General features: G+C 40.7%; 1 protein-coding gene across 3 annotated transcripts in view; it reads right to left on the bottom strand.

Annotated features, from left to right (window-relative positions):
* Positions 1 to 17,637, bottom strand: part of Adam32 (ADAM metallopeptidase domain 32) — a 94,978-nt gene that overhangs the window by 11,271 nt on the left and 66,070 nt on the right. For all 3 annotated transcript variants that reach the window (XM_006982962.4, XM_076553805.1, XM_076553806.1), the window contains exons 13-19: positions 15,614 to 15,718; positions 13,774 to 13,972; positions 9,251 to 9,359; positions 7,966 to 8,155; positions 6,409 to 6,492; positions 4,199 to 4,295; positions 2,809 to 2,965 (exon numbers count right to left, since the gene is read on the bottom strand). In XM_006982962.4, the coding sequence (XP_006983024.1) occupies positions 2,809 to 2,965; positions 4,199 to 4,295; positions 6,409 to 6,492; positions 7,966 to 8,155; positions 9,251 to 9,359; positions 13,774 to 13,972; positions 15,614 to 15,718 (941 nt within the window). The remainder of the gene's footprint in view (positions 1 to 2,808; positions 2,966 to 4,198; positions 4,296 to 6,408; positions 6,493 to 7,965; positions 8,156 to 9,250; positions 9,360 to 13,773; positions 13,973 to 15,613; positions 15,719 to 17,637) is intronic.

Genomic DNA, 17,637 nt, shown 5'->3' with positions numbered 1-17,637 from the left:
AGCCCGGGGAGTCACTTGAGGAAGAGCAAACACATGGCACCCATGTGCCAGATGAAGAAGGAAGTGACCTGTTACTGTATATTTAAAATACCAAAATCCTCTACTTAAACAAGGACAGCTTGCATTAACGAAGCTTGGCATGGTGGGGTGGGCCATACCTATAACTCTAGCACTCAGGAGATGGAAGCAGGAAGGTCATGAATATGAAGCCCCCCAACTATATGGCAAAACCTTGTCTTTAAGAGAGAAAAAACTCTTAAGAACAAACTCAGTAAATTTGAAGAACACAAAAATCAGTTATAATTCTCTACTTAACTGTCTAAAAAAAAAGAAACTTATGAAAACAATCTCATCTATACAGCCTCAATAAAAATAAAATATCTAGTAATAAACTTAACTAGGAGTCTACACACCACTGAAAACAATAACACGATGATAGGAAGAGTTAAAGATAAGAGTAAGAAGGAATCTATGCCAATGTGTGGATTAGAAGAACCGACACTGTTAAAATGTCCACACTAGGGTCAGGACAGGTGGCTCAACATTGAAGAGCAGTGGCTGTTCTTCAGAAGACTCAAGTTTGGTTCCCAGCACCCACATGGCAGCTCACAACTCTCTGTAACACAGCCAAAAAAAAATCTCACAGCATTTTTCACAGATTCAAAAACGACAACCCTAATGTCCAGAGGCAACCACAAAAGACTCCAAATCAACAGTACAATCCCAGTTCAAATGCACGAGGCTAGAAGCATTCGTTGTATTTCCCGATGCTGAGTTGACGGCACAAGGTGCGTTGTAAAAACTGGTGCACAGATCAATGGACCGGCATAGAGGACAGAAAGAGACCCCCACGCAGTCAGCTGGCCTTAAACAAAGATGCGGAGCACAGAGCGGCACGAGTGACAGAGTCCTTCCATAAGTAGTGCTGGAAAACAGAATAACGGAGCACTTAACAGTGAAACTGGAACACCCTGCCTGCCCCCTTACACCACACAAAATTAACTCAAAATTGATTAAAAAGAAAAAAAAAAAAACTTCACAAAGACCAGAAAGCTAAAACTCCCCCAAGAAAGCCTGAGAGGGCCTCCATTTCACCTTAGACGTGGCAATCATCCACACAGAAGGAGCACAATCCACAAACAAAAAGCCACATGAGCACTCCAAATACTGGGAAAGCACTCTTGTGATAAGGAATCAGTATCCAAACACAGATCCAAAGTACGCATAGAATCCATGCTATTTAAGAGAAAAAAAACACCGTTAAAATCTGACTGAAGGCTCTATCCCAGAAGTTAGAAGGTAGAGGCTGTCAGATCTCTGTGACTTCGGAGGCTGACCTGATCTATATGAAGAGTTCCGGGCCAGCCAGGGTGGCATAGTGAGACCCTGTCTCAAAATAAAATAAAATATGCCCAAAGGACTTGAACAAGTGTTTTTCTAAAGAAGATGCACACATTTGCAGTAACAGAAGGCCACTTCTGTTAGGATGGCTAGAAAGAAGGTGAGAAGTTCAGAGTGGGAACGGTAGAGGGAGAAAATGGAGTGCTTGCGAGGATGTAAATCAGCACATGGTACAGCTGTTGGGATTCTGCTGCTACGCCAGCTGCATGACCGCACATGCGCAGTTCAATCGCTAAGCAAGGGGTCTTGTGTCTTGCGTCATCAGTGTGCTGTGTGATCGCCCATTGGGTGCAGCGTGGTCACGTAATCCGCGCATGTGTGGCATAGCTCCATAAGCCTACCTGCGCATGTGCGTGGGAATCTTTAAAAAAGCCAGACACAGACTCCTCCTCAGACTCTTCCTCTCTGTTCTCTCCTCCCCCCCCCCACTCCCTCCTCTCTGCACGCACTTCTTCCCCAGGCCTGGTTCTTTTGTCTCCCCCAGCTTCCTCCTAATACAGCTCTGAGACTGGATTTTGTCGTGTCTCGTGACCTTTTCGCGCGGTAACAGAATGACTGCTCTGGCAAATGAAAAGCACAACTACCAACCATCCCATCCAGAAATCCTACTTTGAGGCATTCTGAAAGAATTGAGGTTGGCTCCCAAACAGATCAAGCCAATCAACTGTCTCACCTATTCAGAGGGAGGTTTTGGATCTCAAAGCGGCACCTACCTCCCTTGTTTATTCAAGCTTTGTTCACAAGAGCGGAATGCCAATGGGAGGCAACTCCGCCAGCTCAGGCAGAATAACACACAAGCTGCAAGCCGGAGACAAACTTGAATTGGGGGGGGGGGGCACCCTCTACTATGCGAACTGCCAACACCAGACAAAAGGGGGCTTTAGTAAACTTGAACTTATGGCACCACTGAGTGCTCAAATGTAGAACATGGCCTGCTTAAAAGTCGCTGGGAAACACGCCAGAACCAACACCGGGTTACAACATTTGGAATAAATATCTGATTGGAGGTGCAGAGGGTAGCACCTATGAACAACTAAGTGTCAGCAGTTTCCAGGGCAGCATGGGGAGGTGGGCAGCTGCACCAATACACATGAGGTCTTGAACTCAGATCCTCAACACCCACGTGGAAAGCGAGGCACACCTGTGACCTTGCTGCTGTCTGGGGCAGACACTGGAGGATGGCTTGGCTAACACAATGGTGACTGTGTTGTATTACCCACACTCCCAAAACCCATCATCTTTGAGAAAGTGCTCACTGACTAGAAAACCTCCCCCAGTTAGAGGAAATGTTGATATCGTGCCCAAAGTCCTAGGGAAACACGAAGCGTCATTACTTCTCCTGACTTCTTATGTAAGCAAGGTCCTGATGCTGCGAAAACTTAGCTTCGGAACATAAATTCAATTTACTCGCTACTCATGGATTCCTCTTCCTTGAAAAGCCACGGTTTCAAGCCTTTCCATACTGTGAGTACTAGGACTGTTGAGGTGAAAACAATTAAAACAATGTACAAACTTAGAAGCCACTTCTTTTCTGAGTTCTTAGGAGATCCTTCCATGGTCAGATCTAAAAAGAAAAGGTACGTTCCACATTAACTGGTGCGATTGACTTTCAAATGGCAACAAATTCATTAAAATAATTTTTTTTTTTTTTGCTTTTTAATCAATGAGTATGGAAAACTAACTCTAGTACCACAATATTTGAAACAGTATCTAAAACCCTCTTTAAAACATAGAAACAAAGTTTCAGAAACTTCTATTCTACACGCTCTGGCCCCATTGTAACCCTGTGAGTGCCTGAAATCCAGTGACCTGAAGTGCAGGTTGAGTACAATGAAACCACCAAACTTGGACTTGTTAGAGGGTTCTCCATAGATCTCACCATGCTGGTCTGTCACCCCCTTTGCAGGGAAGAGATAGCCAGCTTCTCACCCCTGGGCTGTATTTATCTATATGAGATTGTGGTGCTACCTGAAGGGGCACCCGAGGGAAATTGAGAAGCTTGGCTCCAATCTTAAATCCATCACTTGTTGACAGTGCCTACCTGAGCCTGTCAGACCCTAAGAAGAAAGGACGTGGCTTTTGGATAGGTAGGGAAATGGGGGGGCGGGATCTAGGAGCTGGGGAAGGAGAAACCAACAGAATGCACTGTGTGAAAATAAAAACTATTTTTTAATTATAGAGAGTCCCATCCGGGTGTGTTAGAGCACATTTTTAATCCTAGCACTCAGGAAGCAAAGGCAAGTGGATCTCTGTGAGTTCGAGGCTAGCCTGGGCTACAGAGTGAGTTTCAGGACAGCCAGGGCTACACAGAGAAACCCTGTCTGGAAAAAAAACCAGAGAGAAAGGGAGAGTTCCAAAACTACTTCCAGCTCTAATAGGTGCGTCAAGGACAGGCACCAGAGTCTGTCATGGTAGCGGCTCCACTATTATCTCTTCAGGTGAAATTTACCATTTGTTTCGTGAAGTCTACAGACTGCGTCAAACCTTGTCCTCCATGTTGTTTCTCCTTTAACAGAAACATGGTGGCTGTACCAGATGCAGTAGACATTGCCTAGAGCTGAGATCCCACAGACTTTGTAAAGGTGGGAAGGCAGATGGGAAACACCCCCAAATGACAGATACAGCAGCATAGAGAAACAGACAGCCCATTTCTCATTTATTTGAGAAACGTCGAATTGCCTTTTGTTTCCAAATTCTATTAGCCTCTTTTGGGGTGGCAAAATGTGGCTGCGTGTGAATGGAACTAGGTGATTTTATGATGTTACCTCGATCGCTGTTTAAAGGTATAGATACTTACCATTCTTGTTAAACCACCAGGAAGACCGGACACTCGTGCTACAGTCTGGAGGCCCGAAGCCTTCGTTACAGTGACATTCACCAAGTGAATTGCATACCTAGGATCATTTTGAGATGTGTAAATCAGTTTTTAAGATTATGAAACTATGTGCTAGGCCATAATGTCTACTTTTTTATCTTAGCTAAGTATGGTTATATTTATGTGATTTCAAGAGGGAATCCCACAAAGTGAATATTTGGTTCCGTAGACTAAAACTCACACATCAAAGGAAGAGATATTAAAAAGCTACATACAAAAGGAGACATACTTGGATCAAGAAACTATAACATGCTGTGGCAGTGGTGGTGCATGCCTTTAATCCCAGCACTCAGAAGGCAGAGGCAGGTGGATCTCTGTGAGTTCGAGGCCAGCCTGGTCTACAGAGTGAGTTCCAGGACAGACTCCAAAACTACACAGAGAAACTCTGTCTCAGGAAAAAAAAAAAAAAAAAAAGTTTATAGAGCAGTTTCAGAAGCAGACAGACATCAACTCTAAATCTAGTGATGTGTTAGAGGCCACCAATCCCAAGGCTGACTGGCATGCATCGTCTCCCTTCCTCAGATTCAGTGACTTCCTGTTGGCTGCTTCAGATATTGGCCTTTGCAAGCAAAGACCTAACCCTTCCCCAGGCTAGTTGTGAAACATTTACTAGCAAAGACAGAAAATGTTCTTCCTGTAACTCAGCTGACGCCATCTTAACTGGATCTAAACTTCAACCTAAGAATAAGAACCTTGTTGAAAAAATAATCAGCAACCAGCAACTTCCACAATAATCAGTTTTCTAAATGCAAAGAAATTGAGATTTGGGGCAGGGAGCCAAATGAGAATCTTGGCAATGAAAGAAAAAAAATCAAATAAAAACTGCAGTGGAAAGCACTGTCAACAGACTAGTTCAAACGGAAAACCTAAAGCCGTGGACTAAAGGCGGTCCCAGAGCATCTACATTCAGAGAGCACAGTATGAGGCCTCTGATATGAACAACGGGGGGCCAGAAGAAGCTGAAGGTGCAGAAAGCCTGATCAACTAAATTACAGCAGAAAGTTAGCCATACGTAAAGAAGGGGTATGCAAAGGACATTTAAAGCCACAGACAGACGGAGCCAGAAACAAAGCCTCTCTGTATAACATGCCAGTGGTAAGGCTGCGTGGACAGATATAAAAGATCCCTAAAGCCGAAGCCAGGTAGAATGGCACAAGCCTATAATCCTGGCGCTCAGAAGGCTGAGGAACAAGAGGTACAGGTTCCAGGCCAGCCTGGCCTACAAGCTAAGATCTGTCTCAAAGGATGTCCAGTGAATGCTCTTTAATATCAAATGATGCATGCTGGCTAACTAAATTTAATAAAAATAAATAAATAAACAAACAGATGACTGTTCTCTGAGGATGGGGATGTGGGGGGAGGATACCATTTGCCCTGATAAACACAAATTAGTAGAAAGGGAAATATGGAAATAATGTAATGAAAAGGTGGAATGTACAGTGCCATATATGTGTATGTGTGCTCTGTGTGTGTTCTAAATTATATATATCCTAAATTATATATATATGTATATAAATGTATGTGTGTATAAAGGTGACCACAAGGTCTAAATTTTATATATATAATATATATATCCTAAATTATATGTATGTATGTATGTATGTATGTATGTATGTATAAAGGTGACCACAAGGCCAAATTAAAAGCAATAAAGGAAACAATTAGTCAAAAAGACATAGTGATGGTCAATACAAATGTGCACCCTAGATCAGCTCTTCAGTTCTATAAAAGAAAGATTAGTGCCTATAAAGGAATAGGTGGGTCAGATATGATGATGATGATGATGATGATGATGATAATGGGAAATTTGAACACCCCACCCTTATCAACTTACAGACAAAAAAAAACACAGAAAAATATCACTTCAGATTCAAACTTCACTATAGAATAAATTAACTCAGAAGACACACCAAACATTGAATCTGACAGAGAATTAACAAGGGAATTAAGCAAGGGAATCCGTGGCTGATATGTAAAATTAAATTAAATTATAAAATAAAAAAAAAAAGAAGTTGAGTTTGACTGTTCATTTCAGCTCCCAGGTGCCAATAGGCCTTGGCACACTGTGGACATCAGATGAGACCAATAAATTACTGATGCTGAGAAACACCCAGAAACATGTGGCTACTTACTCCATTTCCATTGCACTTGCTTGAACATGTGCTTGACTGATTCTTAAGAAATCTTGTTTCTACACATATATTATTTAAACAAATCTAAAGAAAATAGAAAGAAGTTTCCAATTCAGAGGGCTCCAGCCATCTTAGCACTGTAATTAAAAATTTAATATCAAAACCATAACTATTTGCTGCTACAAATTTGAGTCTAGTAATTTTACAGCATTCCTCAAATGTTGATGTCAAATTTTTGCTAGTTTAAAAAATAATATAAAACAATAATATGTAATATATATATATATATATATATTGGTTTTTCATGACAGGGTTTCTCTGTGTAACAGCTCTGGCTGTCCTGGAACTCATTCTGTGGGCTAGGCTGTCCTAGAACTCACAGAGATCTGCCTGTCTCTGCCTCCCGAGTGCTGGGATAAAAGGCATGTGCCACCACCGCCCATAAAATGTTTTTTAAATTCTATTGAGATTTGATTTTTTGACCAGTGTGATATTTAGGAATATGTTTGCTAATCACTGAGTCTTTGGAGATTATCCAAAGTGGTCTAAAGACTTGGGGTGATAATGGTGTGTCACTGTAGGCTCATCAGTTATAACAAAAGCACCATTGTGATGTGAGTGGTAGAGAGTTAAGATATAGGAAGAAACATAAAAACCACACTTCCACTCAAATGTTGCTAAGAATCTAAGCCTAAAATATAAGGGCTGGTATTTTAAATCACCCTCAGGTGGTCCAGTAAGTAGGTAGCTTTAATAAAATATGACATGTTTCTACACAAACACAGATGTGGTCAGAAATTAAATGAGATTTTGAGGTAAATTCATTCCCTTTCTATTTTCTACAGGTTTGAGTTGGGGTCATGGATGCAAATTAAAAATATAATAACCAATTCTGGGTGGTAGTGGTGCAAGGCAGGCGGATCTCTGTGAGTTCAAGGCCAGCCTGGGCTACAGAGTGAGTTCCAGGAAAGCGTGCAAAGCTACACAGAGAAACCCTGTCCCAAAAAAACAAAAAAAAATGTATATATATATATACAAATTACACTTAGCTCAAACTATGTGCTAGGCACTGTTCTGTCCATATTATGTAATCTCCTTCAGTCTCCACCATAGCCCTCTAGAGTAAATGCTGTTATTATCCCCAAAATTACTTATTCTAGAAACATCTCACATTGTTCAGGTAACTGGTAAAATGTCCCATAATCATTGTAAGCATCCTAACTTCAAGGGTAGCCTAATTCACTGAGCCACAAAGACTAAATGAATTCCTTCTCAGTGATGGTCCATGCTATAAAGTACTTAAGCACAATCTATTCCTAAACTTTTTTTTTTTTTTGTCTCTTCTCTAGCCATCACTCATGACGCTGAAGTTCTAGAAGAATGAAACATTTATATTTCTCTATTACGAGCTAAACATGAGTTAAAATACATTCATTTCTCCCTCCAAACATTTAGGGTTACACAGAGCAAATCAAAATTGAATACTTTAATATGAAAATGCTAACCAAAATAATAAATGAAGCTAGATTTTTAAGAAACTGGTTGTAAGTGACTTACCCTGTCAAGGTCACATACAGAGCCACTAATGACCCTGAGTGGATCTTCTCTGACACTCGATCCAAAGTCCACAGAGATACATACTTGGTCCCGTACAAAAGCATAAATCACAGAAGCAGTGCTGCTATTAGGTGGGTTATATGGAGTTTGTTTGGGGTAAGTACAAATTAATCTCCCACATATGAGATTTCTGAAAATATAAAAATGATTAGTGCATATTAGGTGGTTATTAGAAATGTAATTGCTTTGATTAAAAATCATGACTATTTATGCCAACATAGAGAATATAATGTGTTTGTATAAATATTTAAGGGAGAAAGTTTAAACCCACTGATATCAAGTATTCATTATTGCTCACAGTCTTTTGTTTATTCTGTGGATTACATATTTACTGTCAGGTAACCAATTAGAGACAGAGAATAGTGAATAAATTTGATAGATGTACCCTCAAGGACCTTATTAACTGATATGAAACATGATTTTAAAAATCTGACCATAAATAAAATAAGTCCCTATAGAAATTAGGGTGGTTTCCTAGCTTACCAGTTTCAGAAAGCTCTGTAGACATTATAGAGCCAAAGTTTACAAGTTAGTTTTAATCAGGAAGCATAAACAAGCCAAGGCCATGGTGTGTTTAAGAACCTACAAATGGCAAGTGTGTGTGTGTGTGTGTGTGTGTGTGTGTGTGTGTGTATGCATCTGTGTGTGAGCATATGTATGTTTGTATGTATAAGGGTGTGTGTGTGTATGTGTGTCTCTGTGTGTCTCTCTCTGTGTGTCTCTCTCTGTGTGTGTGTGTGTGTGTGTGTGTGTGTGTGTGTGTGTGTGTGTGTATGCTGCCAACTATTATTTAACCCAGGATCTAGTACATAGCAGGATCTTAATAAATATTTTTACTAAACTCATGAACAAAATATGAAAAGGCTCTCTCTGAGGACGCACAAGAAACTGAGCTTGATTTTATACTACACACGGAGTAGTAAAGCATCAGGGGGATCATTGTTATAAGAAAAAAGCCAGTAGCTTTGGAGGGAAAGGCTCTGTGGGCACTGTGAGTATGCTTTAGATTAGATTTGGGGGCTGAATGATCACCCACAGATAAAAGCTTTGTGTGCTATCTTGTAGCAGAACTATGTCCAGGCCTGGGCCTTTGTTCAGGCTTCAGACTCACTGCCATGCAAATGGGGTACTTGGAGCAACTGGTATTCATGGTATATACTAAAGAGAAAAGCTAAATAAAAAAAAGAATATAGCATAGAAAGTATCGTTGCTTGATGTAGCCCACCTCCATCCACAGAATACGTATCTGTTTTGCCGATCTTTACCACAGTTGCCAAAACGATCAGTTTGACCCTGGATTTCTTCATAGCAAGAAAATGGAGCATTCCGTGAACCTGTCAAAATTAGAAATATATTTAGATCAGAATATATATTTATGTTCCTCCATGTCCTCATACACCATATTTCCTTTACTTCTGTAGCCATTATTACCCAACTCAAAGGTTTCCTAGTAAGCTGTAAGAACAGAGAAAGAACTAAGAGAAAGGAGGTGTTCATGACTATAACTTGATGCTGCTTTGCTACCCTGTATTCATTTCTATAACACAAACTACAAGAGAAGGAAGAGTTGTAGATGTGTGTACAGAGGAGGGGGCTTTGTCAAGGAAAGCAAAAAAGGTACCATTACTTAATGGGAGGAAAGTCTTCCCAAATGACTCATTGCTGAAGGTGTTGCCCTGGGTATTGTATGAAATCATGGAAGAGTAACTGCATCACAAGTATCCTCGATCAGGGGACTAATCCACTGAGAGATTGGTAACCTAGGGGGCATTAACAGGAGGTGCCAGAAAATAGGAGATGGGTTGCGTTCCAAAGCATAGGAGGTAAGTTGGTTGGTTTTAATGTCAATGTGACAATATAGAGTAGTATGGAAACAGTGTCTCAGTGAAGGGTTGTCTAGATCAGGTTGGCCTGTGGGCATGTCTGTGTGAGATTAGATGTGGAAAGACCCAGCCTACCATGGGTGGCGTTAGTCCCTAAGCTTGAGTCCAGAACTAAGTACAGAAACAGGCCTAAGCAGGGGAAGCATGCATCATTCATTTTCTCTGCCCTTGACAGGAGATGTGATGTGACCAGCCAGCTGTCTCAATCAACTCACATGTTTCTGAAATGACAGGGTGTAACCTGGAATCCGAAACTCTCATAAACCCTTTCTCCCCCAAGTAGTTTTAATCAGGGTATTTCATCTTAGCAACCAGAAATGAAACTTGTAGAGAGAGGATGTTTTATACACCCTTTCCCATTAGTATTAGAGACTCATTTTTAGGGCTGGAGAGATGGCTCAGCCGTTAAAGGCTAGGCTCACAACCAAAAATATGAGACTCATTTTTAATCCAACTTAGTTTCGCAGAGTGAGACTGAGTCATTAAAAGGAAAGCATTTTGCAAATGTGAAGTCATCTGACAAATGTTGCCTTAAAAATCTGGGATGTTTACCAAGCCTCCTAAGTAATAGAAATTGCCTATTCAGGAATGAGATACTGTATTTCTGGTCTCTGTGCTATATTATCAAGTCCTATGAAATGTAATCAAATAATGGATGCATTTTAATAGATTGCTACTCATAGAGGGTACCAGGGTAAGAAAATATTGCATAAATATTTTATTTACAAATAAACAAAATAAAATATTGGGTTATTATGGTCAACAATGAGGCAATGCTTCAAATATACCATGGAACAGCAAAGGGTTTGACATTGCCTTCCCTGACAACTATCAGAGATAATTAAACACAGTAGGCCATTCATCCCACCTCAGCTGAGACAAAGAGCCCAAAGAAATGTTAGCTTTCTTACCTGACATAGAACTGATCTTGCCTTTGACTAATAGAATTTCAGCTTAATATCTCAAGCCAAACTGTTTTATCCCTGCACTCCTTACTTCATACCATTAGCTAGTCAGATGATGAGGCCAAACTTAGAAATGGTCCTTGAGGCCATTTCTCCCTCACCAGTTACCTCCATCTCCTAATTGGAGTCTTCTTGACAATGCCTCATAAGTACAGCCTAAGTGTGGTCACATCTCATATTTTCTACTGTATTAGTTGCCAGTGGTTCCCACCATGCTATCTACAATGACCTACAAAATACAACTACAATGATCTTTTTTCAACCAAAACCATAGTTTTGGTCTCTTACTTAAATATCTCAACTGGTTTATCATTACACTAAAAAAAAAAAATCTGACCCCAATACACTACATTTCAGTCATACTCCCTACCTGGACTTACGTCAACAGTTCTCAACCTGTGTGTCACAACCATGGGAAAACACTGTTTCTGACAGTCTTGGGAACAGAGACACCACAATGTAGCAAAATTACAGTTATGAAGCAGCAATAAAAATAAATGTACATCTGGGATTCCCCAAGATTGTCAGAAATACGTGTTTTCCAATGGTCATGACCCGCATCAGCATCCATACTCCATGAAGTGCTAAAACATTGGCTCTGTTTTTCTCTTGCTGGAATACTCTTTCCAAGCCATGTCTTGACTGGCTCCTTCTCACTGTTCCCATTTGTTTCTGAAGTTTCATTTCCTCAGACAAACATGCCTGGGCATTGCACCTGTGGCAGCTGGATTTAGTCCTGCCACCCTGCTTGTGGCTTTGCACTATTTGATCACTCAAATATTTTTGTTAACATAACTCATGTCATTAAGCATTTGTTATTTGATTCATTTTTGTGTCTATCCATAAATTTTTTTGTTTGTCTGAAGCCCTACCACATTGGAATTTAAGCTCCATAAGAATAGAAATCCTTATCTCAACATTGTTGTTCATACCCAATTTTTATCTACATTCTCAAAAGAAATCTACTACCACCCAATTAAGATGCTAAATAAATATTTACATAATTAATAAGGACCATAAATAATCAATTAGCACCAAACACTGGTTGGACTGTCAACCATGTCCATTCTCTTTCATGTGAATTTGACAATCAAAACCAGGACTTCAAATATGAACATATCTGTTCTATTAAAAACTATAGAGGCCTTTTTATTTTTGGTTGTAAGCCTAGCCTTTAATGGCTGAGCCATCTCCCCAGCCCTAGATGTATTTTGTAAGCATAATATTTGAAATAAACTCTTCATGGTCTTTCCAATAATTTTTCCAATTCATCCTACAGAAAGTCATTTTAGCCCAACTGAAGGGTTATTAAGCCAACAGCATTCAAAGACTTTGCAGAGGGAACCAAGGGAAAATTTCCATGGAAAGATAGGGGTTTCCCTTCATAGTAATCCAAAAAGTAACCAATAGTTTTCTAGTTGATCATCTGTCAGAACAATCATCTTGTGCACAGTGATGGATTGCATTCCCCTACTCTTGGCTGTATTGCAATCTGTCTTCTCCTTCATGCTTGATTGCTTAAATGTTTGGGTGTTCTGACACGAACTGCACATAAATTGACACTATATCTTCTTGATAAGGTGACTTCTTTATCATTATATAATAAAAATGTCTTTCCCATCTCTTCATATCAATGTATGGATAGACCCTTAAAACTGTAGTAAGTCTCTTGTGTAGAGCAAACTCCTATTCAGGATCTGGAGGACAAACAAAAAGCTACAACTTCAGTTGCCAGGGAGTTGGCTGGTTTGCTGGGAGTGTATTTCAAGTGCCTAAGATGTAGATATGTGTGCAATGGCTACACAGCTGGGATCCATAGCTTAAAGCAGGGCCCAAGGAAGCATTAGTCTTTATCTACAGTACTTGCCAAGTTTGAGGGATATACAATGTGGGGTCTAAACCACTAGCAAGGGTGGAGAAGTCACAGAACCGAGGTCTGTAGTATGAATCTGTGAGAGGACACATGGTTTCAGGGCCAGGGGTTCAGCTGGATCTGAAAGTGGTTGCCCCTCCATTCTAGAAGCTGTGTGACAGGAGCTACTTCTTAGCAATGTGGAGAGAAGCACTATTGCATTTCCATTTTCAGACAGGTTTGGAAAAGATGGGCTGTTGGTGGCTGAACTGGCAAGAGGTCCCACTGGCTTCCAGAGAGCAAACCAATGGAAGTCATAAGTACTTTTAATATTGTTCAACATCACTAATCATCAAGCAAATATGAAAGAATAATCAAAGTGAACTATTGCCTCACAAATGTTGGAGTGAGTGTCGAAAAAGACAAAAGTTGACAAACATTCATACGCATGGCGGGGAATAGGAGCACTCGGCCATTGGTGATAGGGATAGGAGCACTCAGCCATTGGTGATAGGGACAGGAGCACTTGGCCATTGGTGATAGGGACAGGAGCACTCGGCCATTGGCGATAGGGATAGGAGCACTCGGCCATTGGCGATAGGGACAGGAGCACTCAGCCATTGGCGATAGGGATAGGAGAACTCGGCCATTGGCGACAGAAGTATAAGCTGGTACAGAATCTACTGAAAACAGTATGGAGCTTCTTTAAGAACTCAATACAGAATTATCTCAAGATTCAGAATTCCACCTTTGTGTACTCAAGGAAAACAAAAGCATTTTCTCAAAGAGATACATGCATTTCCAGGCTTGTGATTACATGCTTCACAACTGTCAAGATTTTGAAACAACCTAAAGGTTCATTAACAAATTAAAAAATAATTAATAGGTTAAGGATAATTTGTAAAAGTTAGATATATATGGATGGATAGACAGATAGATAGATAGATAGATAGATAGATAGATAGATAGATAGATAGATGGATGGATAGATAGAGAGATAGACAGACAGACAGACAGACAGACAACTTAGATGGAACAAAAAATTTACCTTCTCCATATATCTCCTCACAGCGTTTATCCAGGTCAGGACAGTCTCCATCAAAACAGATAAACCCACCTTCCTTGCAAGTGTGCCCATTGTGTATAGTTATATCAGGTGGACAAGCTCCTGAGCTCCCATTGCAGACTTCAGCAATATCACAATCTGGATGCTTTGGGGGCCTACATTCTTGGTTTTGTTCTACAAACTAACAGGAAAAAATATTTTATATATAACAATACTGTGTTCACAAGCATTTCAAACAATATTGATCGTGTATGTGTTCTTTTGATTCTTTGGTTGTGTCCCAGTCTCTTAGTATATATACATCACTGTGCTATTCATTTCAAAATGAATGGAATGTATGAAAAGGAGAGATAAGGCACAGATATATAAGCAATGGTATAACAAAAAAAAGGTGATATGTGGTCAGCGAGGAGAGTGCTTGCTGTCAAGCATGAAAATGAGTTCATATTCCCAGAACTCACACAAAAGCTGGGCATGGCAGTGTGCACCAGCACTCTTAGTGTGTGTGTGTGTGGGGGGGGGGGTCAAACAAGAAGATTCCAAGGTTCATGCGCCAGTCAGTCTGGCTGAAATAGCAAGCTTTGAGCTGAGAAAGAGACACAGGTCAAAGAAATAAGGTGGAGACACAATAGAGGAAAGCCATCCTACTGTCAACATCTGGCTCCCACACAGGCCCGTATACGTACATGCACGCACGCACGCACGCACACATGCGCACACACATACAGAAGTTTTGTGCTTTCACTCAAGGGAGCAAGGACCACTGTTAGCCTCGGAAATCAGTATTGTAGAGTGAAAACAGTTTAGTTAAGTCAATTTCAAAAAAAAATATAAATGCTTATACCACAGTTCACAATTGTGGGATACTTATCAATTCTGCTACAAATGTAAACAAATCACTGAGAAGAGTGTAGGGGGCAGGTGACTGGTCATTGAAGAAGCACTGAAGCATGGGAATGTTTGAGAAAGGAATCCAAGTATAACCTTTCTGCTACATTATAACGTTCCATACAGGAATCTTAAAGGAACATCTATCTCATACTTCTTAGTGATTATTTTCATTTGACACTAAAAAAAAAAAAGGTCACAGAAGATAAATATAGCCATACTATGGGTTTCTAGGAAGAAACTATAGCTGTGTCAATTGAGAACAACTGAAGAAAATAGCATGAATGGCAGGTAGTTCAGTCATGGTAGTCTCGCATGGGAGACTACCAGGTCTTCCCACTGTAACACACGTGGGAAGACCTGGAAAGTTAAATCAACCATCACCATGGGATCCTTCGGGAATAAAATTGTCTGTGAATGAGAAGTCCATACTTCAGTTTAAAAAAAAAAAACAAAAACATATAATTCTATTTGGAAAAATGTTAGCTGGCCCTGGTAGTACAGTCTTGTAATCCCAGGGTTTGGGGAGACTGAGGCAGAAGTATTGTAAATGCAAGAACAATCAGGGTTACAGAATGAGCTAAAGCAAAGTATGGGTCAAACAGAGAAAGTGACACACACACACACACACACACACACAAAAAAAAAAAAAAAAAAAAAAAAAAAAAAAAAAACAGGGGCCACTCCAAGTTATTAAAGTAGTGATAGTAGACAGAGACTGTAACGTTGAAGAAAACATCACAAAGTGAGAAATTGAATCCTCAATTATCTTTTTCTTTACTTAAAAGGTACTTTGCTACACAGAGAAACCCTGTCTCAAAAAAACAAAAAAAGAAAGGTACTTTGTTTTCATATAAATCTGTAGTCATAAGTCAATGCATCCTCTGTATAATTCAGCGTGTGCTTATAGAATGTAACTAGACTTAAATCTTACGTTACAGTCTTGGCAGCAGGTTTGTGAGGGAGACATGCTGTCACAAAGATTGCCTTGTTTCAGAACACAAGTTGTCGGTTCACAACAGCTATCAGGACCACATTGCTGCAAAGGAAGATACACAACAGTGACCAAGACTTGATCGAGAGCCATGACCTAGGAGATATTAACAATGGCAGCGTGCACAGATATTAGCATCCATAAACACAAGGCTTAATGGAGTCTTAGTAGAGTAACTGATACCTACTGTCCCTCCCAATCCAATTAGAAGCCATAGAAAAAATGCAGGAAATAACTTTTTACAGAAATTAGATACAACAGGGAAAAGAAGAACCACAAATCACTACAGAAGAAAACCAAAGAAATGAATGGGAGGTGTTTTCCAGAAAAGACCATGGTGATCACGATGACTTAAAAAGACAAGATAGTCCCCCTAACCCACTGCCATCTTCAACTCTTGAAGCTAGTTCCAGACCCACAGGATGCAAACCCTCTTTCTTTGTAATCCCCTTTGCCAGGCTTCTTTCCTTTCCCATTCCCCCTACGCTGCCTCTGTTTCCCCCTTGCATGTGGCCATCTCCAGCTGCATAGGCCTGGGTCTTCTCAGGTGGCCTTTTTACCTGCTTTGTTCAAAAGCAGCTACCTTTGAATGTTGCCACACTTCTTCCTTCTCCCATCCTTCCCTCTTTCCATGGTCATCTTAGCACTCACGGGCCCACTTCCAGACCTATGGTTTCAGAGTAGATTTTGCCTGGTCCAGTTGACTTATCCACCAGCTTTACCTGGTCTAGCTCAGATCATGTAGTTCCTGTATTGGACTACTCTAAGGATAGCCTGATTATCACATCAGAAAGACAACCATAGAAAGAAGTTGACATGCCCAGGTCAAACCACAAAAACAAAAACGACATGAATAGCCAAAACAGCTCCCAACATACCCAGTAGTCCTTAAAAGTGGTATCGATAAGAACGACCTAGATTGGGCTGGAGAGATGGCTCAGTGGTTAAGAGCACTGACTGCTCTTCCAAAGGTCCTGAGTTCAATTCCCAGCAGCCACATGGTGGCTCAAAACCACCTGTAATTAGATCTGGTGCCCTCTTCTGGCCCGGAAGGACACATGCATGCAGAACACTGTATACATAATAAATAAATAAATCTTTAAAAAAAAAAAAAAAAAAAAAAAAAAGAACGACCTAGATGAACCACGGGACACAGAAATTAAGAGAATCATATACCTTATCAAATAATTTAAAATTTTAAAGTAGACATGAACAATCACTTCACTGAACTCCAAGGGGATAACAAGAAACCCTGAGTGATGCCCAAGAAAATACAAATACATAGCTGAATGAAATTAAGGTAACTCAGAATTTGAACGTTGAATTCAATAAGGAGACAGAAAAGTCTACCCCCACCCATTGCGGCCCCAGTTTCAGGTCAGCAGGCAAGACTTCTGCAGGCAGGCCAGCCTACCACCACTCCCCATTGTAATCTACAAGCCCCACTCTATCCCCTAGACCCATCCATCCCCCTGAGACCACAGCTCCTCCCTGAGACACAGACTCTGCCAGCTCCAATTGGACCAATCAGTGAGAGACTGTTCTCCCAGCTGGTCATCCCAGTCTCTAGGCCCTAGGCCTCAAAGCACAACCCATGCTCCCCCAACCTCACTACTGCAGCCCCAGTTGCAGGCCAGCAGACAAGACTCATGTGGGCAGGCCTTTGCACCCCCCCCCCAATTGGATCCTGCAATCTATAAGTCCCACTCCATCCCTGAAACCTACCCAATCGCCCGAGACCCTGAGACAAAGACTGCCAGGCCTAATTGGACCAAGAAGGATTCCCTGAGACACAGATACCACTTGCACTAATTGGAGGAAGAGATAGATGAGTAGATGCCAGTGCAAGAACACATTCAACAATCTAAAGAGCAATATGGCACCACCAGAACCTAGCAGTTCTACAACAAGACCTGTACATCCCAATGCAGATGAAGTAGAAGAAAATAACCTTAAAAATAACT

This window comes from Peromyscus maniculatus, chromosome 17 (assembly GCF_049852395.1).
Source record: "Peromyscus maniculatus bairdii isolate BWxNUB_F1_BW_parent chromosome 17, HU_Pman_BW_mat_3.1, whole genome shotgun sequence".
NCBI lineage: Eukaryota > Metazoa > Chordata > Mammalia > Rodentia > Cricetidae > Peromyscus > Peromyscus maniculatus.
The sequence above is the reverse complement of the archived record's forward strand: the minus strand, read 5'-3'. Positions and strand labels throughout refer to the sequence as shown.